The sequence below is a fragment of the Lacerta agilis genome, chromosome 4 (assembly GCF_009819535.1).
Source record: "Lacerta agilis isolate rLacAgi1 chromosome 4, rLacAgi1.pri, whole genome shotgun sequence".
NCBI classification, from domain to species: Eukaryota; Metazoa; Chordata; class Lepidosauria; order Squamata; family Lacertidae; genus Lacerta; species Lacerta agilis.
The window spans coordinates 9,364,141-9,390,181 of record NC_046315.1 but is presented as its reverse complement, the minus strand read 5'-3'; the positions used below and the strand labels follow the sequence as shown (position 1 = coordinate 9,390,181).

At 47.6% G+C, this 26,041-nt stretch overlaps 1 protein-coding gene across 1 annotated transcript in view; it reads left to right on the top strand.

The window, feature by feature from the left end:
• Positions 1–26,041, top strand: part of GAB2 (GRB2 associated binding protein 2) — a 135,782-nt gene that overhangs the window by 64,869 nt on the left and 44,872 nt on the right. The window contains exon 2 of the mRNA XM_033146024.1: positions 13,811–14,111. Coding sequence (XP_033001915.1) covers positions 13,811–14,111 — 301 coding nt within the window. The remainder of the gene's footprint in view (positions 1–13,810; positions 14,112–26,041) is intronic.

Below are 26,041 nucleotides of genomic sequence, written 5' to 3'. Positions count from 1 at the left end.
CACAAATGCACTATTAGTGTGTCAGTGACATGGTGCAAAATGCACATGTAAAAAGTCTGCCACCACTCCCTCAAAAAAAAACACCCCGCCAGGCTAGAGGGAGTCTGTATCACCAGCAACTGTTTCTGTTGTTGTTCATATTATTGTTACCCCAGTCGCAGTCATCTATTCCAGGTTGCAGTTTTTGCAACTATGTTTTGCAAGCTTTTTTAAAAATAACAATAATAGGAAAATGAAAAGTCAAAATAAAAACTGCACGCCATCTCAGTGTCATGTGAAATTTTGGCCCAGGAACCTTCTGATCTTTTAAGCTCACTCAAGAGGAGAGGGTATGGATCGAAGCAATGCAGAAAACCGAGCCCCGCTTGGAACAGGAGGCAAAGTGATTGGGACAAATTGGCTCAGGGCTGACAAACCAGGAAAATGGGTTTCAAACCAAACTAGGAAAAGGCCCAATCCCCTGAAATGAACTGGAACTGGGTCTCCAGTTGAGCATTCTGTTGGCTTAATGGCCCAATCCTTCAATCTGGGTTCTCTAGCATGTGCAGGTGGGAACGTCGTGATTAATGGATACCATTTGAACTTCAAAGGTACCTTTTTCTTTTCTGAAGCAAGGTGCCCTTCAAATTTCGTTTGGCTGGCCAGCCATGTGGAATGCACAGATATTGGAAGGAGGGGGATACCACTTGGGTGCAAGGAGGTCTGTGCACTAGCGTGCCAAAGAGATGGATGGCCAATTTGTGTGTGTGCACTTGCGTGCTCAGTGTAAGTTTGGAAGGGAACTTGATTTCAGAAAGTATGAGAGAAAGCACAGACTTGCACCCATACCATAACAGAAGCAATCCTTCATTCCCACTCCTTTCCTCACTTATTATTCATTGAATGGTCTACATGCAAAGGGAATAGTTTGCAGGAAGCATACTTTTATATATAGGGTGTTCCATGGTACATTTTAAGGTATTTGGGCACGTCGTGCTATATGAGAGCCAGTGTGGTAGGAAATTTGTGGCCTTGCAGGTGATGTTTGATGGTGGGAGCCGTGTATGTTGCCTTGAGCTCCTTGGAGGTAACGGTGAGATACAAAATTCAGTGAATACATGCACTAAACAATGCAAAAGACAGTGGTACCTAAGTTGTCTAATGGCTTGGCTCGCGAACAAATCGGCTCCCGAACACTGCAAACCCGGAAGTAAATGTTCCGGTTTGCGAAAAATTTTCGGAAGCCAAACATCCAACACGGCTTCCGCGGCTTCCGATTGAATGCAGGAAGCTCCTGCACTGAGGAGCCAGTGTGGTGTAGTGGTTAAGAGCGGTGGATTTGTAATCTGGTGAACCGGGTTCGCGTCCCCGCTCCTCCACATGCAGCTGCTGGGTGACTTTGGGCTAGTCACACTCCTCTGAAGTCTCTCAGCCCCACTCGCCTCACAGAGTGTTTGTTGTGGGGGAGAAAGGGAAAGGAGAATGTTAGCTGCTTTGAGACTCCTTCGGGTAGTGATAAGGCGGGATATCAAATCCAAACTATTCCTCTTCTTCTTCTGCAGCTAATTGGAAGCCGTGCCTTGGTTTTTGAATGGCACCAGGAGTCAAACAGATTCCCAGAATAGATTAAATTCGACAACCAAGGTTTTGCTGCATACCACAAAAATCCACAAAAGTGAAGCAGATGTTCCAAAAGTGATCCTCCACAAAAATCACCCAGCAACATACAACAATTACCCTGCCCACATAAGGGTGAGCACAATGAATAAAAAAGCAAAAACCGCAGACCATTAGAGCTCTCTGTAGATAAACAGCTATTTCGCCTTCACTGGAGCATTGCATATGTGTTGAAATTAAACAGATTTTCATAAAGGCCCTGGGAAGGTTATCTTGACCTCCCCATTCACTTGGGGAGTGACAGAGCATAAGCCTTTATCTTTCTTTCTTTCTTTCTTTCTTTCTTTCTTTCTTTCTTTCTCTCTCTCTCTCTCTCTCTCTCTCTCTTTCTTTCCCCATCCCATTTCCTTCTATGCTGAGGAAGTCCCAAGTCATATATTTCCCCCCCCTTCAGTGATGGGCACAGCAAGATGGCTGCGCGTCTATATTTAGCTCCTCTATTAGCAGGCATGTCAAAGGGGAAATTGCATTTAGTTCCCAAACTAAATTGAAATCCGAAAGCCGGCCTACGGTTTTGCTTTTATTTTATTGCCAAACAATTTGCTGCTCTGCTGCCTTTGCGAAGATCCGTCCTGCCGCCGCTTCCTCGGCTGTTGCGCGGCCGGTTGGAGATTTAGTGCAAAACTAATTAGGTTACAAATCTTTGGAGTGACAAGACAAAGGAAGGCATGGGGAGGGAGGGGAAAAAACTGCAAAGAGAAGGGAAGTCATCCTTCTCCCTCCCCCTTCTGGGATGTGGTTGTGTTCCTGCTCATTGAGGCTGTAATCCTCAGCATCTTTAGCAGGAAGCAAGTTCTGTATCTTTGTTGCTCCCAACTTGTACTTCAGGCTTCTTGAGAGCCAGTGTGGTGTAGTGGTTAAGAGCGGTAGACTCGTAATCTGGTGAACTGGGTTCGTGTCTCCACTCCTCCACATGCAGCTGCTGGGCATAGCTGTCAACTTTCCCTTTTTTGCAGGAAATTCCCTTATTCCAGCGCTGTTGCAAAAGAAAAGGGAAAGTTGACAGCTATGCTGCTGGGTGACCTTGGGCTAGTCACACTTCTCTGAAGTCTCTGAGCCCCACTCACCTCACAGAGAGTTTGTTGTGGGGGAGGAAGGGAAAGGAGAATGTTATCCGCTTTGAGACTCCTTCGGGTAGTGATAAAGCGAGATATCAAACTCAAACTTTCTCTTCTTGTCACAGGGGCTGCACTGTGGGAGCAGACCAAGTTCTGTCTAATCCTGCATGTTTCCAAGAGCTCCCAGCCAGCTGTTTTTGGAAGCTCACCAGCTGGAGACGATGCAGAGCGCCTTACCCTATTGTTTATGTCCGCCATCTGGCGATTAGAGGTATCCTGTTTCTCAACACAGGAGCTCTGTAAAGCTAAGATCTATATTGTGGGGAGTGTTAGAAATTCAGGTATGTAAGCTAGGTGCTAAATGGCTCCTTAATCTAGGGTTAAAGTCGCCAAAACAGAATGTCTAGTTGCCATTTTTGGGCAAGAAGGCTCTCAAGTCTTATTTTTCAAAGGATGGACTGACTGCGGTTGATTCTCAGTTAAAACATCTGGTTAGTTCAGATGACAACCTTGAGCTGGGTTAAGAGCTTTGAGAACTTAAAGAAGAAAAGTCACTTGATCCAGGGACAGTCCACGTATTTGTAGGACTATTCCTACCTCCTTTTCTGAACAGCGACATGGACCATTCATAACGTAAGAATATTCTTTGCAACTATGAGTGGGGTAGTTACAGGTAGGTATCCGTGTTGGTCTGCCAAAGCTGAAACAAAATAAAAAAAAATTCCTTCCAGTAGCACCTTAGAGACCAACTAAATTTGTTATTGGTATGAGTTTTCGTGTGAATGCACACTTCTTCAGATAATGAGTGAAGTGAAGACAAGCAACATCAATTAACTATAACCTTGTTCACTGCCCCTGCTCAGGCTGAACAGGTAAAGCATTTTGGTTCCAGAAATTCATTCCAACTGCACAGATAAAATATAAGAGATAGAATTCTACAGAACAGGGTAGAAAACAGCCCAGATGCAGGGATCCCCAAGCATGCACCTCCAGATGGTGAAGATGTCAGGTGCCATCGTGACTCCCGGGGACCTCCACTTGGTCGCAAGTGGTCAATAAAAGGTAAAGGACCCCTGACAGTTAAGTCCAGTCGCATACGACTCTGGGGTTGCGGCGCTCATCTCGCTTTACTGGCCGAGGGAGCCGGCGTACAGCTTCTGGGTCATGTGGCCAGCATGACTAAGCCGCTTCTGGAGAACCAAAGCAGCGCACGGGAACGCCATTTACCTTCCCGCCAGAGCGGTACCTATTTATCTACTTGCACTTTGACGTGCTTTCGAACTGCTAGCTTGGCAGGAGCAGGGACCGAGCAACAAGAGCTCATCCCGTTGCAGGGATTCAAACCACCAATCTTCTGATCAGCAAGCTCTAGGCTCAGTGGTTTAGACCACAGCACCACCTGCATCCCAGTAGCCAGGTGCAAAATGCGCCTGTCCTTGTAGACCAGAAGTCGGCAACCTAAGGGCCATGGGCCGGAAGCGGCCCATGAGGGTTGCTTAACTGGCCCATGAGCCGCCACCGAGCCACCCGCTCGGCGAGTCCCCACATGCTGCGCTAAACCAGTGCAGCGCAGGGACTCTCTTCCGCGGCTCCGAAAATTGCTACTGCGCATGCCCAGATGCCAGAAATTGTGTCTGTACATGTCAGTGGCGCTGGAAACTGCTTCTGCACATGCCCAGATGCTGAAAATTGCTTCTGCGCAGCATATGGGCGTGCACAGAAGCAGTTTCCAGCGTCACGCTGTGCCGGCCTGGCCCACGGAGGATCTCCATGGGAGTGATCTAGCCCATGCCCGGTAAGCCTTGCCGACCCCTGTTGTAGACCCTACAGAGCTAGATAGAGTGGTGGTCTTACTCAGTGCAAGGCTATGTTCCTACATTGACCCAACCCAGTTCCTGTAGTTCCAGTCAGGAATTCCTCCCAATGCTTTTGACTGGGTGAAACAGTTGCAGGCTCGACGCAGCTGTACCACCTGAGTATCTGGGCTGCCTCTTCCCAGCAGCTGAGCGCAGAGGCCTCACCTGCGCAGGAGGACATCAGACCTGTTTACGGGAGATAAATGCCACATCATGCTCGGCTTGGCTTTGAGAAGGCAGCTGATGAATGGTTTTGGGGCCCAATTAACTCACTGGTTGTTTGCCAAGCTATGCAGAGGTCTCTTCTTTCCTTCGTCCCCTTTGCTTTAGTCCTTTGCCTGCTTTATTGGAACAAAATGCCACTTTGTCTTAATCGCAGGTGGCAAAAAGGTGACCTCTGGAGGAGGAGGAATGCACCAGTTCCTGTACTGCACGCCAGACACGTAAGAGGCGCCGTCCTCGTGCAGAAGACTTGCAGCCCTGGGAGATGAGTACCTGGTCCCCCCCAACATTGGTTCTGCACACTGAGTCCTGCAGATAAAAAGGCAAAAGGTTCCTCTGCCCCTCTTTGGCCATTGCAGCTGGGGTTTTAGCTGAGCTCTTACTCATTTCGGCCAGCTGGGAAGGGTCGTAGCCATAGCTGTCAACTTTCCCCTTTTTTAAAGGGAAATTCACTTATTCCGAATAGGATTGCTTGCAAGAAAAGGGAAAAGTTGACAACTATGGTCGTAGCTCACTGGCAGAGAGACACCCTGCCTGAAACCCTGGAGAGCTGCTGCCAGTGGACTATACTGTCTTAGATGGGCCAATGGTTTGACCCATAAAATAAGGCAGATTGCTATGCTAAGAAACGGCTGAAGCTAGTTCAGTAGTTCAGGAGCTGGCAACCTTTTATCCTGCACGGTGTGGTGTAGTGGTTAAGAGCGGTAGACTTGTAATCTGGTGAACCGGGTTCGATTCCCCGCTCTTCCACATGCAGCTGCTGGGTGACCTTGGGCTAGTCACACTTCTCTGAAGTCTCTCAGCCCCACTCACCTCACAGAGTGTTTGTTGTGGGGGAGGAAGGGAAAGGAGAATGTTAGCCGCTTTGACACTCCTTCGGGTAGTGATAAAGCGGGATATCAAATCCGAAACCCTTCTTCTCCTTCTCTTCTTCCTCAGGGGGGAAGGCGGAGCATGCCAGCATAATGTTGGCTACCGCCAGAGCTACCAGCACACTCTTGTGACAAGGAAGGAAGGAAGTGGGGGAATAATATGAAGTGGTGATAATCTTAAGAGGGGAAGAGAGACTTTTGAGGTGGTGGTGATTTTCTCTTTTCCTGCTCCTCTTTTCTTGGGTGTGCTGGCTGCCCACCCCTATTCTATGCTATGTGATTATGACTTTTAGGTGGCTTTTTATTATTATTAAAAGGAGGATCTGCCACATTAATTGAGGTGGATAGGTTTCTCGGTGGCTATTGACACCCGAGGCTCCGATGGCGGTGCCCAGTTTGCATTGACACATTACAGGGACTTTTGGGTGGTGGCTCCCCATTTGTAACTCTGATGTGGTGCATGTGTCTCCCTCATCAGTGACGTCCAGAAGAAATTTAAAAGCATTCCTATGGCCCAAGGCGCTTGATGGCCGATTGATACTGGCCATGAAATTAAGAACTGCAAAGTTGTTATATATATATTTTAGATTTTTCTAAATGTATTTTGTTAGAGATTTCAGAGTTGCCTACGTGCAGAATTGCAGCTGTCTATCTCCAAGCAATTAAGTAATTAACTAGTTGGCAGAAAGCCCAGATCTGCTCTCTCTCAGACCCTTAGCAACGACATGTGATTGGTCAATAAAGTGCCTAAAGAACTGAGCTCTGTGTGAGAGCTTTGTGGTTAGTGTGTTAGTGTGAAGAAAGTGGTCAGTGTAGAGAGAGAGAGACAGAGAGGAAAGATTTTATGTTTTGTTTCTTTTATTTTGTAAAGTCTGTAAATAGTAACTTATGGATGCTAGTTGCTTCAATCAATAAATACTGTATATAGTTATCCAGTGAGTTGCTGAGTTCCTGCGTTGAGCTGTCTAGTCAATTTCACAACAGCCAGAAGCTTCCAGAAAAGTCTGCGTCTAACTCTGTGGTGTCCAGGAATACGTTATACTCCTGACACTAAATCTTAAGATATTTGAATTGTCTTGGATAGTTTTATACATTGTTTAATGTTTTAAACAGTTTTTAATTTTATTTTTAATTTAAATTGTACTGTTTTGACCTTTCAACATTTGTTTCCTTTTGGAAGAAGGGAGGGAGTTGAGTCTGGTCCACCAATATTAGGCATGAGAGCAAAGTTGAATCTCATACTGCCTTTCTGCCTTGCTTGTGGAATTTCTGTGGGGGTCTGGTTGCTCTCACTGTAAGAAGCAAGGAGCTGAACTAGGTGGCCTATTGGTCTGATCCAGCTACTCATTAGAAAATTTTAAGCAAACAATGGAGAGGGGTAAAGACCTGTTATTTCATTGGGTCTCTTCTGTTTGATATTGTCTGCTGCTGTTGGAGAACTGTGGTGCTGCTCTTCTGTCTTACGTTTACACTGTCTTAATTGCTGAATGTCAGTGTTAGTTAATTGTTGTTTTAACTGATTACTATTTTTAATGGGACTGCTTTGGGAATCATCGTGGTTGTAGAAGCTATATGCAAATATTATAAATAAATATAAACACAAAATAAATCAGGCCTCTCTCGGTCTGGTTTTCCACGGGCATATTAATCTGCAACCTGCGACTAATGCAATAAATAGTGGATTTACTAGTGGATTAATATGGGACTGCCCATGCATATTCCGCTTTTGTTAGTTGCTCTTTGATGCTACCCCAGTGTTGCAGCAGTACTGCTTTCAGGAGGGGCACCCTTGTTCTGCAGCATAGAAAAAAAACAAGACAAAAGTAGGAATGATTTGAAACCATTGTGGTATGAAAAGAGACAGGGTTTCTGCCAGAAGTTACAGGCCATGCACTGATTTGGAAGAAGAAGAGTTTGGATTTGATATCCCGCTTTATCACTACCCGAAGGAGTCTCAAAGCAGCTAACATTCTCCTTTCCCTTCCTCCCCCACAACAAACACTCTGTGAGGTGAGTGGGGCTGAGAGACTTCAGAGAAGTGTGGCTAGCCCAAGGTCACCCAGCAGCTGCATGTGGAGGAGCGGAGACGCGAACCTGGTTCACCAGATAATGAGTCTACCACTCTTTACCACTACACCACACTGGCTCTGTGTCCACCAGGAAACATTTGCAGGCCAAACCAGTATTGAAAGCAGTGTCGTCTATAACCACCTGATACCTTCATGAGCACAAATAATTAGGGATGCACTTAAAAAAAAATGGTGTGGGTGGTGTCCTAACACAGCCCTGGGACATTTGGAGACAGGGAGGCGATGCTTTCAAACCAGCTGCACTGTGTTAACCTTGGGTCTTGGCTCCAAGGCTGCACAAATCTAAACCCATCCTCTCCTACGTAAAAACCATTTATTTAATACTTTGCTTACAGGGTGGTTGGTCACACTGCAAAACACAGTGCCAGTAAGATCCCAGATGCCTGCCACCTTAATTCTCTTTCCAGTTGCGGCACAAGTTGTGATTATGTGCAGTTGCTGAATATTGTATTGACTGGTGACAGGAGACTTCTAAGTGTGTGCCCTAGTTGGATGGGGTAGAAAAGGAATGGTGTGTGTGTGTGGGTTAGAGAGAGAGAGAGAGAGAGAGAGAGAGAGAGAGAGAGAGAGAAGTCATGTTAAATGTTGAGTAGGATTCATTTGTTTTTTAGTCTTGAGAACATAAGAGATTTGCTGTTCTGAATCTTCCATCATTCAGCTTCATTGGATTTCCCCGAATTCTGAGAGGAGGAGGGGGGGAAAAAACTTTGCTCTATCCCCTTTCTCGAAAGGGTGCTTAGTTTTGTATTGTCTGACGTGCATGTAATCGGTAGTTCTTGCCAATAGATTACGAGTGAGCCCAACCAGCATTGAGCGTAACTCACAAAAATCCTGCTGGGACCTCATAATGCAGAACAAACTCTCCTAACAGCATGAGCCAGAGTTTGTCTCCCCAGCCCCGGAAACGTGGCCCACAATTGCACCTATACATTTTAAAATCAACGCAGGGGAAATTGGTGTCAGGGGCCTGTGCCCTTGAGCTTTACCTACGAACGCTAGCAAAAGATGCTCTCTGCGGTGTGTTCAAGTTATGCATGGAGGGGCACGTCATACGAAGGCCTGCAGCTTTAGCACGGACAGCTGTGCGTTCAAGGACTGGGTGGATCCCATCCGCGCTCCCTTGACAACCTATGATTAAAGGCCGGCGCTGTTTCTTGCACTTTTTAAAATTCTAGCTCCAGTCCCTGCTGTCTATCTCTGACAGCTGGGCCAATATGCATTCGACAGATACATGCGCTGCTTGGCAGGGAGACGCATGATCTGAGAAACAGCCCTCGGAGCGAGCGTCACTCAGCCAGCTCCATCCTACATACAAAACAGATGTTTTCCGGGGAAAGGGAGATAGAATTGAGCGCCGCAGAGTGTTCGGAGACTTGTGAAATTGGTCCTCCGTTAGCTGGGAAGGAGATGGAGAAGCCTTTCAGTCGCCCCACACCAGCAGAAGCAACACCGAGGTATCGCATAGAGCAGGGCTGGGGGACACTTTCAGGGCAAGGGCCACATCCCATTGTAGGCAACTTTGCGGGGGCCGCGTAGCAATGAAGCGAAAGTGGGCAAGGTAGTTGCAGACACCTCAGCTTCAATGCATAGATGCTGAATCGGAAGTGTGAGGGAACTTAGTAATGGCTTGGTTGGTAGTGGAAGGAGGTGGCGCAACCCTGAGGTGGGAGAAACAAGCTGTACCACACACACACACACACACACACACACACAGCAGTAATAGATTAGTATTCAGATTATTCAGATTATTAGAACCAGCTGACCGGCATACTGTAAAGTTTCAGTGCCATTCAGTGCCCCGGCCTATGGGCCCTTTTCGGGCCTCCATGACAACAGATCAAAATAATATTGATTTGATATTGAAAGAAAATTACCGTATAAGGCGACTCGGCGTATAAGACGACCCCCCAACTTTTTATGTGAAAAAACAGAGTTTGGGGTATACTCACCCAGCCCGGGATCCATGGCTGCTGAGGCGGCGGCAGCGGCGGGGAGAGCGTCCCCCGCGCCACACAGGAGATTTTCGCGCTTGCCGCCCAAGCGCACAGCGGCCCCCATGGCTGCTGAGGCGGCGGCAGCGACGCCTGGGGCAGCGGGGAGAACCTCCCCGTCGCCCCAAAGGAGGCCTCCGCGCTTGCCGCTGAAGCGCAGGATGGCCTCCACGGCTGCTGAGGCGGCGGCAGCGACACCTGGGGCAGCGGGGAGAACCTCCCCGTCGCCGCAAAGGAGGCCTCCGCGCTTGCCGCCGAAGCGCAGGATGGCCTCCACGGCTGCTGAGGCGGCGGCAGCGACGCCTGGGGCAGCGGGGAGAACCTCCCCGTCGCCGCAAAGGAGGCCTCCGCGCTTGCCGCCGAAGCGCAGGATGGCCTCCACGGCTGCTGAGGCGGCGGCAGCGACGCCTGGGGCAGCGGGGAGAAGCTCCCCGTCGCCGCACAGGAAGCCTCCGCGCTTGCCGCCCACGCCCAGCCCGGGCTCCATGGCGGCTGAGGCAGCGGTTGCGGCTGGAGCGCCGGGGAGAGGCTCCATGCAGCCAGTGGCGGGGCGGAACTCCGGGTCACATCGCATGATGTTGCCGGCGTACAAGACGACCCCCGACTTCAGAGAAGATTTTTCGGGCTTAAAAAGTTGTCTTATACGCCGCGATATACGGTACAATCAAGCTTTCTTGGTTCAATGCACACACAAGAAACCTCCAGATACTGAGCTTTCCATGAGTTAGTGTGCTGCAAGTTCAAAAAACATAAAGGTAAAGGGTAAAGGGACCCCTGACCATCAGGTCCAGTCATGTCCGACTCTGGGGTTGTGGCGCTCATCTCACTCTATAGGCCAAAGGAGCCGGCGTTTGTCCGCAGAAGCTTCTGGGTCATGTGGCCAGCATGACAAAGCCGCTTCTGGTGAACCAGAGCAGCGCACGGAAACGCCGTTTACCTTTCCGCTGGAGCAGTACCTATTTATCTACTTGCACTTTGACATGCTTTCGAACTGCTAGGTGGGCAGGAGCTGGGACCGAGCAACGGGAGCTCACCCCGTGGCAGGGATTTGAACCGCCAACCTTCTGATCAGCAAGCCCTAGGCTCTGTGGTTTAACCCACATAAAACATATTAGGAGGCAATTTGCGAGGGGGATCCCCTGAGATTTTGACTGCCTAAGGCAGGGGTCAGCAAACTTTTTCAGCAGGGGCCGGTCTACTGTCCCTCAGACCATGTGGGGGACCGGACTATACTTTTTTGGGGGGGTGAACGAATTCCTTTGCCCCACAAATAACCCAGAGATGCATTTTAAATAAAAGCACACATTCTACTCATGTAAAAACACGCTGGTTCCCAGACCGTCCGCGGGCCAGATTTAGAAGGCAATTAGGCCGGATCCGGCCCCTGGGCCTTAGTTTGCCTACCCATGGCCTAAGGGGGTCACCACAGGGTTTAATATGGCACTGAATGGTTCAGCGGTTAGCACGTTTGAATTTGGGGAGACCTGATTTCACAGCCCTGTTGACACATCTGCCATGACTGCAATCCTATGGATAGTTTCCTGGGAGTAAGCCCCATTCAGCTCAGTGGTGCTACCTTCGGACAAATGTAGGGCGCACTGAGTTTTAAAAGCAGCAATACAATCTTCAGCCCACTGAAATGCTTTGAATTATGGGCCCCGTTTACATGTGTTCAGGATGCGAATCAGTGCGAATCCGGAAGTGACCTGGAAACGTCATAAAAGATGTCACTAAAAGGGCAGGGCAGAACACGGAGTTCGCGGGCTTTTTCAGTTACACATGATTTCACAGAAGTGCGTGATGACCAGGAATGCAACCCTGTGCAAATTGCGGCTTTTCTGTATAAATGTAACCCTTGCAAAGAATCTGCTGGTGTTGAGGAGGGCTTTCCGTCCAGACTTTGCATTTTCAACCCCTACAAGCCCTCCAAAACGACGTTACAGGTCACACGACTCACAGTATAGATATATTTATTAATTCAGACTATATACTTTAGTGCATTGTGCCCTCAGCAAGTTGGAAGAGGTTTTGAGATAAATTTGTGCTAAATAAATGTTTCCTCAGATCAGGCATTGGCAAACGGTCTCGCTCAGCCCCTTCCTTTGCCCTGGACCAGAGTTTACTGACAGCACCCATAAATCACAGCCCTGCATTCATTGCCCATTCAAGGTTGCTTCCAGCTAGTTCAAGGCCCATCCAAGAGATTTTTCTGCATGAGGCAGCAAATCTGTCACAGACAGACACACTCATTCTCTTTCTTTCTTTCTCTTTCTCTCTCATTAACTCGTCTTGCGCAGGCCCTTTTCATTTCTTTTATCCTTTTTGCAGCACAGTGGTACCTCGGTTTTCAAACGTCTCCGTTGACGAACATTTCAGTTTTCGAATGCCGCAAACCCGGAAGTAAATGCTTCGGTTTCCGAACGCACCTCAGGAGTCAAACATGAGACGCGGCTTCCGTTTTGAGTTTTCCGTTTTGAGGCTTCCGTACTGAGTTTTCGGTTTTCGAACGTTTCAGAACTCGAACGGTGTTCCGGAACGAATTACGTTCGAAAACCGAGGTTCCACTGTAGAATCTTTTGGTGGATTGGACCCCATGGCTCTGATATCTCTGGCAACCTGCTTATTGAGCATCCATCCCAGATTTCTTTGCACAAAGTTTGGGAATAGTTTGCAGGACATTGGCTGCTTATTCATCCCAATGGGTCTGCTAGGAAGTCGCCCAGAGAGGCAGGGACAACCCAGTCAGATGGGCAGAGTGTAAGAATATTATTATTATTATTATTATTATTATTATTATTATTATTCCTTCATCTCAGTACTCAGCAGAGAGAAGTACTGAGGCAAAATCTAGAATTAGTTGACCCTGCCTGTCAAGGTTTTCCTGAGTTGGGAAGCTTTTACCGCAGTCAGTTGTATTAAACATGACAGGCTCGTTGTTGCATACATAAACAAATTCTTTTGTACTGTTGGTAAGTCCACTCCTATAATAACTAATAAGAAAGCTTCTGGTTTTTTTTAACAAAGGTTATTTTAAACATTTTCTTCAATTCATTGTAAATCATTTCCCAATATTTCTTAATAATTTTACAATCCCACCACATATGGAAAAATGTCCCCTCTGTTGCTTTCCATTCCCAACATTTGCTTTCCTTAGTTTTATACATTTTTGCTCATTTTGCTGGAGTTAGATACCATCTATACATCATTTTCATATAATTGTCTTTGATCGCCACACGTGCTGTAAATTTCATATCACTTTCCCATAATTTTTCCCATTCCGCCATCTGAATGTTATGTCCCACATCTTGTGCCCATTTAATCATGACTGGTTTGACCTCTTCGTCCTTCATCCTGCCTATATACAGAAGAAATGTACACAGGTTAATACATTAGCAGGGTTTTAAGAAAACTTGTAATTTTATTGTGAATGGACTACAGGTGATTTAAACAGGTTATACAGGTGAAACTCAAAAAATTTGAATATCGTGGAAAAGTCCATTTATGCAAGCAATTGTTTTCATTAGCTACTGGAGTTTAATATATGAGATAGACTCATGACATGCAAAGCGAGATATGTCAAGTCTTTGTTATAATTGTGATGATTGTGGCGTACAGATGATGAGAACCCCAAAGTTGAAATTGTTAATTTGGGGTTCTCATCAGCTGTACGCCATAATCATCACAATTATAACAAACAAAGGCTTGACGTATCTCGCTTTGCATGTCATGAGTCTCATATATTAGTTTCACCTTTTAAGTTGAATTACTGAAAGAAAGAAATGAACCTTTCCATGATATTCTAATTTTTCGAGTTTCACCTGTAAACTTAACAATGGACATGCAGTATCTCGATAAATAATGGAACCAAGGAAGCGATTAGAGGGAAGTCAATTTGCTTTGTTTTGTTTCTGTATTGTTGTTTTTTATTTTTGTTATTTTTGGAAAATTAATAAGATATTATTATTATTATTTTTAAAAAAAAACATGACAGGCTCAGCCATGCTAGCCAGGAGATGCTTAATTCCAGGAATCCAGACTGTTCCCAACCTCTTCTCTCTTTCCTAGGCATGGAAGAAGCGATGGTTCATCCTTCGCAGTGGGCGAATGAGCGGAGACCCCGATGTGCTGGAGTACTACAAGAATGACCACTCCAAGAAGCCTCTGCGGGTGATCAACCTCAACTTCTGCGAGCAGGTGGACGCCGGCTTGACCTTCAACAAGAAGGAGCTGCAGGACAGCTATGTCTTCGATATCAAGACTAGCGAGAGGACTTTCTACCTTGTGGCCGAAACGGAGGAGGATATGAACAAGTGGGTCCGTTGCATTTGCCAGATCTGTGGATTCAACCAGTCCGAGGAGAACCCAGGTAAGCGCGAAATCTCGCGGCACAGAGGTGGCATCTAACTTCATACGTCGGTACCATTTTAGAATAAAAAAAGTCCTTAAAACAACAGGCAGTAAGCTGTTGTGGAAAAGGTTGTTTCTTACATGTAGAAGTGAAAAACCTGACATGTATTTTCTAGGATTGAGAGCAGGTAAGTTGACAAGTACACTTGTGTGGTCTAAAGCAACCGTTATTTTCAAGCTGTCCACAGGGAACAAAAATGACTGGAGATCTTGGTGAACCATGTTGTGAATTTGGTGTGTCTTAGTGAACCACGTCATGAATTTTGGGGGCTCTTGGTGAACCACGTCGTCTTGAATTTTGGGGGTCTTGGTGAACCACGTCTTGAATTGGGGGGGGTCTTGGTGAACCACGTCTTGAATTTTGGGGCTCTTGGTAAACCACGTCCTGAAGCTGGGTGCTCTTGGTGAACCACGTCATGAATTTTGGGGGTCTTTAGCCTGTTCCGTAATCCATTCCTGGTCCTCACTTCTTATAGGCACGTCCGTCTTGCAGCATCACAAAGCCATACCGTTAGCACTTGCTTCCACAGCCTTTCATTTCGTGGTTTCAAAAATCTGCAATAGTGTCCTTTTAATCTGTATATAATAATGTTCGCTCTTGCCCTTGCCGTTTCTACATTAGAATACTGCATGCTCCAAGTGAGTCTGCTTTGAAGGCGGTTTCAAAAGTACAGTGAGTCCAAAATGCGGTTGTTAACTGGAGCCTGCAGTTCGGAGCACGTAACTCTGGTAATGTTTGATCTTTGCTGGTTTCCAGTTTGTGGTGGTTTTGACCTTAAATGGCCTGTGACGGAGATAGCTTAAGAACCACCTCCTCTGATATTGAAAGCATCTGAGCTTTGAGATGTGCGTCAAAGGCTGCATTTCGTGCTGCTAGTGGAGGTGTGTTACATTTGACAGGGCCTTATCAGCTGTGGCACCGAGGTAGCAGAACACCTTCCAAAAGTAGGTCTGATTGGGTCCACACTGCCTTCAGTGGGCAGGGAGTCTGCGGTTCTTCCAAAGAGCTTTCGGACCACAGCCTTATCTGCAACCTTGATTGGAACATTAGAACTTGATTAGAACTGTGTTTCGATCTTGCAGAATTTATAGTATTTTATGGTATCGCTTGCTTGAGTATTGCCTTAACCGTTTTAGCATTGATACTGTGACATCTCTAGAATTGTGGAGCTTCGCGTGGTACAGTTCTGCCTGTGAACTACTTCGACTAGTTTCATAGAGAAAAGTAGGTTATAAATTATTGGAAAGGAATAATAATAACAAATAAGTAATTCCTTAGTCTCCCATGCCCTACTGAAATGAAGCCAAGGTATAGATCATTTTTAGCTGCTTTGAGACTCCTTAAGGGGAGTGAAAGGTGGGATATCAAGTCCAAACTATTCCTCCTCCTCCTCCTCCTCCTCCTCCTCCTCTTCTTCTTCTTCTTCTTCTCCTCCTCCTCCTCCTCCTCCTCCTCCCAATGGCAAGAAGTGGAAGAGCAGCACTGCAGGGTTTAGTTGACTCTGCTTCAGCCTTAGAGCATGAGCGATGTACCTGTGAGCCTCCAAATGTTGTTGGACTGCATCTCCCATCAGCCCCTGCCAGCATGGCCATTTGGCAATGGGTGATGGGAATCGTAGTTCAGCAGCATCTTCAGGGTGTTGAAGATTCTGGTGCTGGTTTTGACCTTTAAAGCCCTATGCGGCTTAGGACCCTCGTACCTAAGGGACCTCCTCTCCTGGTATGTCCCGGGTATGACCTTAAGGTCGTCAAATAATAACTTTTTGGAGGTCCCAAGCCACAAGGATGCTAGGTTGGCTTCAGCTAGGGCCAGGGCCTTCTCAGTACTGGCCCCGACTTGGTGGAACGGTCTGTCACAAGAGACCAGGGCCCTGCGGGATTTGGCATCTTTCCGCAGGGCCCCAAGACAGAGCTGTTCCACCTGGCCTTTGGGTTGGTTTCAGTTTAACCCTGATGTCTCATTCTTAAGGTGTGATTGGTGGGCTACTTAAAAATGAGGCTGCAGTCTAAATTAAATTTTAAATTGTATTTTAATCTGTATTTTAATGAATTGTTTTATGTTTTTGTTGTGATTTTATTGGTGTTAGCCGCCCTGAGCCCGGTTTGGCAGGGAAGGGCGGGGTATAAATAAAAATTTATTATTATTATTATTATTATTAACATTTGCCTCATTTACAAACAGAGCAATAGTGAAAGAAGATTCACTCGTACAAACAGATAGCATAGATACTTCTCATGCTTCACATTATCAGAGAGAGTGCCAGCGTTAGCCAGCTCATAGTTCTGAAACCCTCCCCTCTGCCGACCAATTCTTCTTAATTTTAAAATGCAAAACAGGTACCACCCTGGGCATTTACTGTCAAATAGCCATATTTTGCTCACTCTTCCCCCCCCCAGCACCTGCGTTGTGTTGCGTGCTAAACATTCCCTTCCGCCGCTTCCCATGTTCCTTTTCCCCTTTATTTCAGAGCTCAGAATATCTGACATTCTTTTAACCCGTGGAGTAGCTCCTGTACACTATTTTCCACAGCTCCAGAAAGCGTATGATTCTGCTATTCTGGCTTGTCACCTGTGTAAATACATTTCTCTAGCCATTTTCTTCTCTGCGGCCTGTCCCTCTTCACAAGGAACCGACTATCACTTCATCCAGACTGGTTGGCATCGCATCTTTCTCTGGAGACAATGGGACATTTGCCTCCATATGAGACATCACCTTGCCGACAAAGGTCCGTATAGTTAAAGCTATGGTTTTCCCAGTAGTGATGTACGGAAGTGAGAGCTGGACCATAAAGAAGACTGCTCGCCGAAGAATTGATGCTTTTGAAATATGGTACTGGAGGAGACTCTTGAGAGCCCCATGGACTGCAAGAAGATCAAACCTATCCATCCTTAAAGAAATCAGTCCTGAGTGCTCATTGGAAGGGGCAGATCCTGAAGTTGAGTCTCCAGTACTTTGGCCACCTCATGAGAAGAGAAGACGCCCTGGAAAACACCCTGATGTTGGGAAAGATGGAGGGCACAAGGAGAAGGGGACGACAGAGGATGAGATGGTTGGACAGCGTTCTCGAAGCTACTAACATGAGTTTGGCCAAACTGCGGGAGGCAGTGAAGGATAGGCGTGCCTGGCGTGCTTTGGTCCATGGGGTCACGAAGAGTCGGACACGACTGAACGACTGAACAATACACACACACACACACACATATACTCCCCCCCCCCAAGATTGCAGCAGGGGGAATTTATGATCAGCAGTGCACAAGGGAGAGGAAGTATTTGATCCTCCCCCCTCCCAACAATCTTTCTATTAAAAATTGCCCCTTAGGACTGGGGGAAAGCGGGATTGCACACTTTGTGTAAGAACATTAGAAGTTTGCTATACCTCTTTCAAATTAAAACAGAACAGCGGTCATTGGGTGGTGCTAAATCTTAGATGCCTAGAAGAACCCTGACCACATCTCTTCAAACTTTGAAGCGTGTTTACATTCCAAAGGCTAGAGAGAGAGAGATTCCAAGCTTTTTAAAAAATATATATATCCCTGGTTGTTCACGCCCTTGGCTCTCTAACTGCCTATCCGTTGGGTGTTTACAGATATCACAATGACCAAACTAAATTAAAAATACCTTCAGAACCTCCTTTTGTGTGGACAGGCGGAGTCCCCCCAAACCCCAGGCGACCCCCGAGCGGAATAATGACTCAAGGCAACGTGCTATGGGATTAAAATTGGCCACAACTTTATTAAGATTCAGGTGTAGGGAGACTTTGGCACAGGCATTGGGCGTTTATCCTACCCAGTCCCCAGCCAGGGGTCTGGGAGATTTCAGGGTTATCCATAGTGTGTGGGGATTGGGCTGGCTCTGGAGAACATATGTTCAAGCAGAAAGCCCGCCCCCCGTTTGCTGCTGTTGGAGGGGGAGAGCAATGACAACCTCTCGGCGTATGACCAATGCCTCCCCCCAAGACCCCTTTAAACGGGGAACCCTGCTATCGCCGCCGCAAAGGGGGTGTGGGTCACTGCCTCACACACACACCTCACACACATTTAGGGAGATATACTAAATGATTCCGCCCAAGGCCTGAAACCGCCGAAGTTGTGACATTTTGCTACGGGAAAGGCAAAACCTGCCAATGCAGGAAAATTCCTTTCCGGCTCTTCAATAGCGGCCTGCATACCTGTGGAGAAGAGGTTAACCTGCAAAATAAGACTTAATTGAGGGAGTGGAGGGTGGGAGAAGCTCTGGAAGCCAACTGCCGCTTCGCAGGTAAGCTACATTTTCTATTGTGCGGACAGGGGGGTCCCTGCCCTTACCTGGCCAATCCCCTGGCAACGCCTCCCCAGGTGGGATTGGGCAGTTGACTGAGGGTAGGCGGAGACCCCAGGAATCCAGCATGGGGAGGATGAAGCCAGCCCAAACTACTAGGAGCCGCACTGGGATCCAGGGGGCTGCGCGCAACCACACAAAAGTCACCCCCCATTTGATGTGGGGAGCGGTCATTCCTCCTTATAACTCGGTAAAGTAGCATCTTCACTGATGGTGCCATGTCAGTATTAATCATATCCAGTTTCCGTATGCTGGGTTCCTGGGAGAGGGACTACCTCGCTGAGGAATGCAAGTTGCTTGGCTTTTTTGGAGATGTCCCTTTGGTCTCGACATTTATCAGTCGGACGTCCAGGCTGCAGTTTGTGTTCCCGTTAGCAAAACAAGCCCCGGTTCTGCAGAATCAATTCAGGACTTCCAAGTGTAATCGGAGTCTGGCTATTGTCATCAGTAGCACCGTGGAAAACAAGCTAAGAGCAGACTCGTCCCGGAGGGAGAAGAGGAATTCCTTGAAGTGGAAAAGCTCCAAGCGCCGACCATTTGAAAAGAACGCTGCCTTTCCCCCTCCCACCCTTTGCCCCCTCCGTCCAAGTGACCTCAGCGGCAGGCGAGCGAAGGCAGAGGAGGGCCTTGCGAGAGGGACTCGCACTTGGTTAGCGCCCTAGGAAAGGAAGCAAATTCACCTGCCAAGACTGATCTCTTCTGAACTGGCCTAACGAAAAGCCACGGCGTTTGGCGGCAGCAAACTCAGCAGACGTGTCTGGATGCATTAGGGAGGAGAGGCGTCTCGATGTGGGAATCAGTTGCTCCCAAGCTGTTTTATGTTCACGGGAAGAAGGAAGACTTGAGCCTACAGAGGACATATGGGCATTTATAGACATTCCTGATGCATTCTGGGTGTGTGGCTGAACCTTCCCACCAAGAGCGATGATCCTCTAGCTTCTCTCCTGCCCTGCCTGCCTCCTCCTTGTTTCACTAATCTTTCCCCTAGCCCAGCATTCAAAGACAATGTTGTTGTTGTTCAGTCGTTCAGTCGTGTCCGACTCTTCGTAACCCCATGGACCAGAGCACACCAGGCACCCCTATCCTCCACTGCCTCCCGCAGTTTGGCCAAACTCATGCCAGTCGCTTCGAGAACACTGTCCAACCATCTCATCCTCTGTCGTCCCCTTCTCCTTGTGCCCTTTCTTTCCCAGCATCAGGGTCTTTTCCAGGGAGTCTTCTCTTCTCATGAGGTGGCCAAAGTACTGGAGCCTCAACTTCAGGATCTGCCCTTCCAGTGAGCACTCAGGGCTGATTTCTTTAAGGATGGATAGGTTTGATCTTCTTGCAGTCCATGGGACTCTCAAGAGTCTCCTCCAGCGCCATAATTCAAAAGCATCAATTCTTTGGCGATCAGTCTTCTTTATGGTCCAGCTCTCACTTCCGTACATTACTACTGGGAAAACCATAGCTTTAACTATACGGACCTTTGTCGGCAAGGTGATGTCTTTGCTTTTTTAAGATGCTGTCTAGGTTTGTCATTGCTTTCCTCCCAAGAAGCAGGCGTCTTCTAATTTTGTGACTGCTGTCACCATCTGCAGTGATCATGGAACCCAAGAAAGTGAAATCTCTCACTGCCTCCATTTCTTCCCCTTCTATTTGCCAGGAGGTGATGTCAAAGACAATAGTGGGGACCAAATATAGCCCTCAAGCCCTCTCTACCTGGCCCTTGGGATTCTCCCTAAGCCACGCCCCTCCCTCATCCTGCTTCACACCCCTTTTGCATGTTTTGTTCCTAGCAGGGATGTGCCCCAGAAACCTGATAATGCTTTTGAGTGTCTGGACAGAGGGATGTTTCGGTACGTGTGGAAACTAGCCTACTATACAGTCGTACCTTGGTTTTCGAGCAGCTTAGTTCTCAGACGTTTTGGCTCCTGAACGCCGCAAGCCCGGAAGTAAGTGTTCCGGTTTGCGAACTATTTTTGGAAGTCGAACGTCTGAGGGGGTTTCAGGGCTTCCGATCCTGCAGCCAATCAGAAGCCGTGCTTTGGCTTTCGAACGTTTTGGAAGTCGAACAGACTTCCGGAACACATTCCGTTTGACTTCCAAGGTACAACTGTAATGTCAAAATTTACATTCATTGCTCTGCCCACTTTTGTGGAGACTGGACAGATTAATGAGGACTAGTATTAGTAACCATAATGACTATGTTGCATGCCACCAAACAACAGATGCCGACAAGGGGCAGGAGTAGAAGAGTAGTCTTTGTGTCTGCTTCGCAAAGTCACTTAACACAAGCAGAGTCCAGAGAGAAAGAAATCCCAGTAACACTTTGCTGTGGTAAACAGTGCATAGCTGTAGGTGAAATAAAGTTTTGCCTTTCTTAGTTCAGGCCTTGTACAGAGTAGGGAGACAATCAACCAAACACACAGAGGACAAACTCCCTCGGAAGTGCATAGCCAATCAGAGCACTAGAGATCATACTACTCTGACTGGTTTCTAAGCAACACCCCCACGCATTCCCCTTGGTTAGCTGGTTTACTGATAACATAATTAACCCTCGAGTTGAAAGTGTAATGATTCCTGCTGCTGCACATCCAACACTTTCCAGCTTGTAGGCTTCCAAGAACTTTCTGTATGGCCACTATAGGAAGCCATACACGGCTCCGAGTGGATCTTTGGTTTGATCTGTCAGGGCACTTCTGGATCTTGTTATCCACAAGCTTGGTACGTGCTCGAGCCACGTGGTCTCGTTCTTTGGGCTTGACTTGCAGCATTCACACTGGCTATCCCTGCTGCAGAAATGCTAATCGCTTCTTAGGAATGGCGCTGTCTGTATTTTGCCTGCCCCAATGGGCAGGTGTCCAACTCTCATCTGGGAACTGAAGTTTCTCATCTGTTTTGCTAAAACATACTTTGTGTGCCGTTAGCTCTCTGCCTCTCTCTCTCTTTCTGCCTCCCCCCTCTCACTTTTGGATCGGATGAGGAATCCGGCCCAACCCACTCTGAGCTATGCTTAAAATAAATACTGCTCAGGGTGCAAGTGCAGGCATCCCATAAAATTCATCTGTGTTTGGCTGCGATGAGACTAGATGGGCCCGATCCAGCAGCCAAACTCCTCTTCTGTCCTAAAGTGCGTCGTTCAGATTTCTGAAGCAGGAATGCTCGTGGAACGAAAGCACAGACTCGGGGATGTGATATGTTTTCAGCAACTGGTTGCTCCCACAATGTCAAGCCTCTGAGCCCAACCTGAGTGCAACGCTCGTAGGTGCCAACTCTGTAGGGCCGAGGTGTCTTCACCCCCCCCAAAGTCTGTTGGGATAGGGCTGAGCCGAGCCCCCCCCCCCAAAAAAAAATCTGTGCTGGATTACCATACAGGCAGAGTAGGCACCTTTTCGGGGCCCAGCAACAACAGATCAAAATAATATTGATTTGATCTTGAAAGAAAATTACAATCAAGTATTAGGAGATAATTTGCGAGGGGGCCCCCGAGGTTTCAACGGCCTACAGGCTGCAACAGTGTTTAATCCGGCACTGCCCCCAATCTTGAGGGGCCAGGCCTCGCGGCAGTGGCAAACCTCACAGGGCTTTGCAGCGGCAGGCCTCGCCACAGTGGCAGCAGGCACCGCAGTGCGCGTAGCGTGTGACGTCACGCGAGTGACATCACCCCCACACGACAGATAATCAGGGCTTCTCCCAAGGAATTCTGGGAGCTGCAGTTTGCTATGTGTGCTGAGAGTTTTTTGGAGACCCTCCAGTCCCCTGAAGAAGCTACAATTCCCAGTGTCCCCTGTGAAGAGGCATTGATTGTTAAACCACTCTGGGAATTGTAGTTTTGCTAGGGGAGTAAGGGTGTCTCCTAACAACACTCGGTGCTTTTAACAAGCTACAGCTATGAGAAGAAAGTGCGCATTAAACACACACGTGATAGTGGAAAATAACATATGAAATGCATTGCGTGCGAAGAAATAGCTTGCAAGAAAATATTATCAGGCAAAATTGCACACAATTTAAGCGATAAAATGCCGGTGGGTTTCACGAGGACTTAAGTAAATTGCAAAGTCGTGCAGGAATATAGATGCCTGAAGACTGGTTAAATGAGAAACCGAAGGGACCAAGTGTCACAGAGTCATTTAGCTCCGTTGGTAGTGCATGAGACTCCTAATATCGGGGTCGTGGGTTCGAGCCCCACGTTGGGTGAAAATTCCTGCATTGCAGGGGGTTGGACTGGATGACCCTCGTGGTCCCTTCCGACTCTGTGATTCTATGACCCTCCCCCTGCATGCCCTCAGACGGTGTTTCCCAAACGCTTGACACTTGAGCATGAAAACTAAGGATTAACTTGCCGCAAAGGAGCCCCTTTCGAGGAACTGTTTGAAGTACCGGTAATTCATTCACCCCCCCCCCCCTGATGCATTTCTGTGCATGGCCTGAAAAGCACAACCTTGGAAGTGTGTACAGTGTGTCTCCTCGGGTCTCACAGTTCCCGCCCGCCCCCCTCTGGTATGGGTTTTGCTTCTCTCCCTCCGCACAGAAGATCTTTGGAAAGGAGGAGGAGAGAAATGCAAGGGGGACAAGTGTGTTTGGGGAAGAGAATGGAGGGGAGGGGGGGTGTCTGAGTCATGGACTGTACTGACACAGGGGCACAAAGGACTTAGTGTGAACACAGCGGCCTTTGGAAGCAAAGTTCAGAGCGGTCCCATCAGAGAACTCTGTGTGCTCACAATGGTCCTCTGGTGGCAACAGAAGTTAACTTTTAACTCCTCGAGAATCCTGTTGCTTTTCTGGGAGGAAGTGAGAGGCAAGCAGGCAGAAAGCCCTAGATTAAATGCCTGGCATCTCTTATGTAGGGCTGGGATATTATTATTATTATTATTATTATTATTATTATTATTATTATTAAAATAATATTCAGGACAGATCTTGAAGCTGAGGCTCCAATACTTTGGCCACCTCCTGAGAAGAGAAGACTCCCTGGAAAAGACCCTGATGTTGGGAAAGATGGAGGGCACAAGGAGAAGGGGACGACAGAGGACGAGATGGTTGGACAGTGTTCTCAAAGCTACCAACATGAGTCTGACCAAACTGCGGGAGGCAGTGGAAGACAGGAGTGCCTGGCGTGCTCTGGTCCATGGGGTCATGAAGAGTTGGACATGGCTAAACGACTAAACAACATTATTATTATTCATTTCAGTCCTATGCCACTTTGTATTTTTAAGGGGGGAAGTCACACACGAAGCAGTTTACAACCTACATTAAAACATCAGATAAAATAGGCATGTCCAACAGGTAGATCGCGATCTACTGGTAGATCGCGGGGTGTTCCTGGTAGATCCTGGTTGATCTCTGGCCCTTCAGTAATCTCCTTACAAAAAAAGCAAAACAAAAAACAAAACCCCACTCTGGCTTACTTAAAAAAGCTCCACAACTTTGGGTAGATCACTGCAAGTCATTTTACGACAATGGGTAGATCACTGCCAGTTTTTTTTATACTGTGAGTAGATCGCAGTCTATTGGGAGTTGGACGTCCCTGAGATAAAACAACCCAGAAGAAAAAATTACGTTCCTCCGGCGGTCATTCCAGAGCAATGAATTAATGCAGTACCTATTTATCTACTTGCACTGGCATGCTTTCGAACTGCTAGGTTTGCAGGAGCTGGGACAGAGCAACAAGAGCTCACTCTGTCACATGGATTCGAACTGCCGACCTTCCGATCGGCAAGCCCAAGAGGCTCAGTGGTTTAGACCACAGCGCCACCCGCGTCCCTACCCTCTGTACTGCCTGTGCATCCTTTTATATAGACATCTATTTTTGTTCAGAGTTTTCAACATAAAATACAATGAAAGCCGAACTCATCCAAAGAAGATAAGAAGGAAAGAAGCAAGGATAAGCAAAAGAAGAAGAAGAAGAAGAAGAAGAAGAAGAAGAAGAAGAAGAAGAAGAAGAAGAAATAATAAAGACGAGGTCCTCTGTCATAATTACGTTTTAACCCTTAACACCAGTGTGGTGTAGTGGTTAAGAGCGGTAGACTTGTAATCTGGTGAATCGGGTTCGTGTCTCCACTCCTCCACATGCAGCTGCTGGGTGACCTTGGGCTAGTCACACTTCTGTGAAGTCTCTCAGCCCCACTCACCTCACAGAGTGTTTGTTGTGGAGGAAGAAGGGAAAGGAGAATGTTAGCCGCTTTGAGACTCCATCGGGTAGTGAAAAGCGGGATATCAAATCCAAACTCTTCTTCTTCCTCACACAGAAGAGTGAATCCTCTCAGCTCTCACCTGGGAGCTCCCCCCTCTTCTCCCAGCCTCCCACCCTGGGAGATCCTCTCTATCCTGCTCCTCATACAGGCTCCTTCATCTTCCTCCATCACCTTCCTGTGCGTATCTTCATTAATCCAAGACAGGTAACTTCAAGAAGCAAAGCATGAAGATGGGATGGAATTAACAGGGAGAAAAGAAGAATGAAAGCTCATAGGAAAGCAAGATACGAAGTGAACTCTCTCTCTTTTAATCATAGCTGCCAACTTATTCCTTTTCTTGCGAGGAATCCTATTCGGAATAAGGGAATTTCCCTTTAAAAAAGGGAAAAGTTGACAGCTGTGCTTTTAATATGACAGATGGTTGTTGACGAATTGCAAAAACGCCTGGGGCAACCTATTTAAGGCCTCTGAATTGCAACGGCATTTACTTGCTGCGGCTTGTTGGCTTAAGAGCGACACCTTAACAGGCCGGGGAAATGGCAGCAGCTGCAGCAGACCCCCCGAGTGCTTCCTCGCCATTGTGAGCAGCACACTCCCGCTTCCTTCCCTGCTGGCTTTGTGTGGTCGGCGCATTGTCTCTGGGGTGGTGGGGGAAGAGAGATCATGAGCAGATTAACAATGACTTGGGGGGGTGGCTCGCTCGCAAAGGCAGGTCGCCATGTGCGCTTTCTTGGCAGGGGTCGGGGTAGAGGGGGAGGGTGTCGAGCGCTCGGAGGAGCAGGAAGTTGGCAAGCGCTTCGGCACACGGCTGAAACGAAGGGCGGGAGACGGATTCGATTCAGTCCGCGTTTAAAAAGCCACTCCGCGTAATCCCCCTTTCCCCAAACAAAATGAAAAGTGAAGCGCAGTGTCTTCGGAACCCGTGCCTCTGCGAATTTTGCCATGCTCTTCTTCTCCAGCAAAGCAGTGCGTACAAAAATGCAGAGGTGTGCTTTGCAATGTGTAAATTAGAAGGGGGAGATAAAAACAGCATACAGAAACGCTTTCATTGGGGGAAATGGACTTGCAAAGTGGTATATTATAGAATCATAGAGTTGGAAGAGACCACAAGGGCCATCCAGTCCAACCCCCTGCCAAGCAGGAAACACCATCAAAGCATTCCTGACAGATGGCTGTCAAGCCTCTGCTTAAAGACCTCCAAAGAAGGAGACTCCACCACACTCCCTAAGCCGTTCCTCATAAGGCATTGTTTCCAGGCCTTTGACCATTTTGGTTGCCCTCTTCTGGACACGTTCCAGCTTGTCAGTATCCTTCCTGAACTGTGTTGGTGCCCAGAACTGGACACAGTATTCCAGGTGAGGTCTGACCAGAGCAGAATATAGTGGTACTATTACT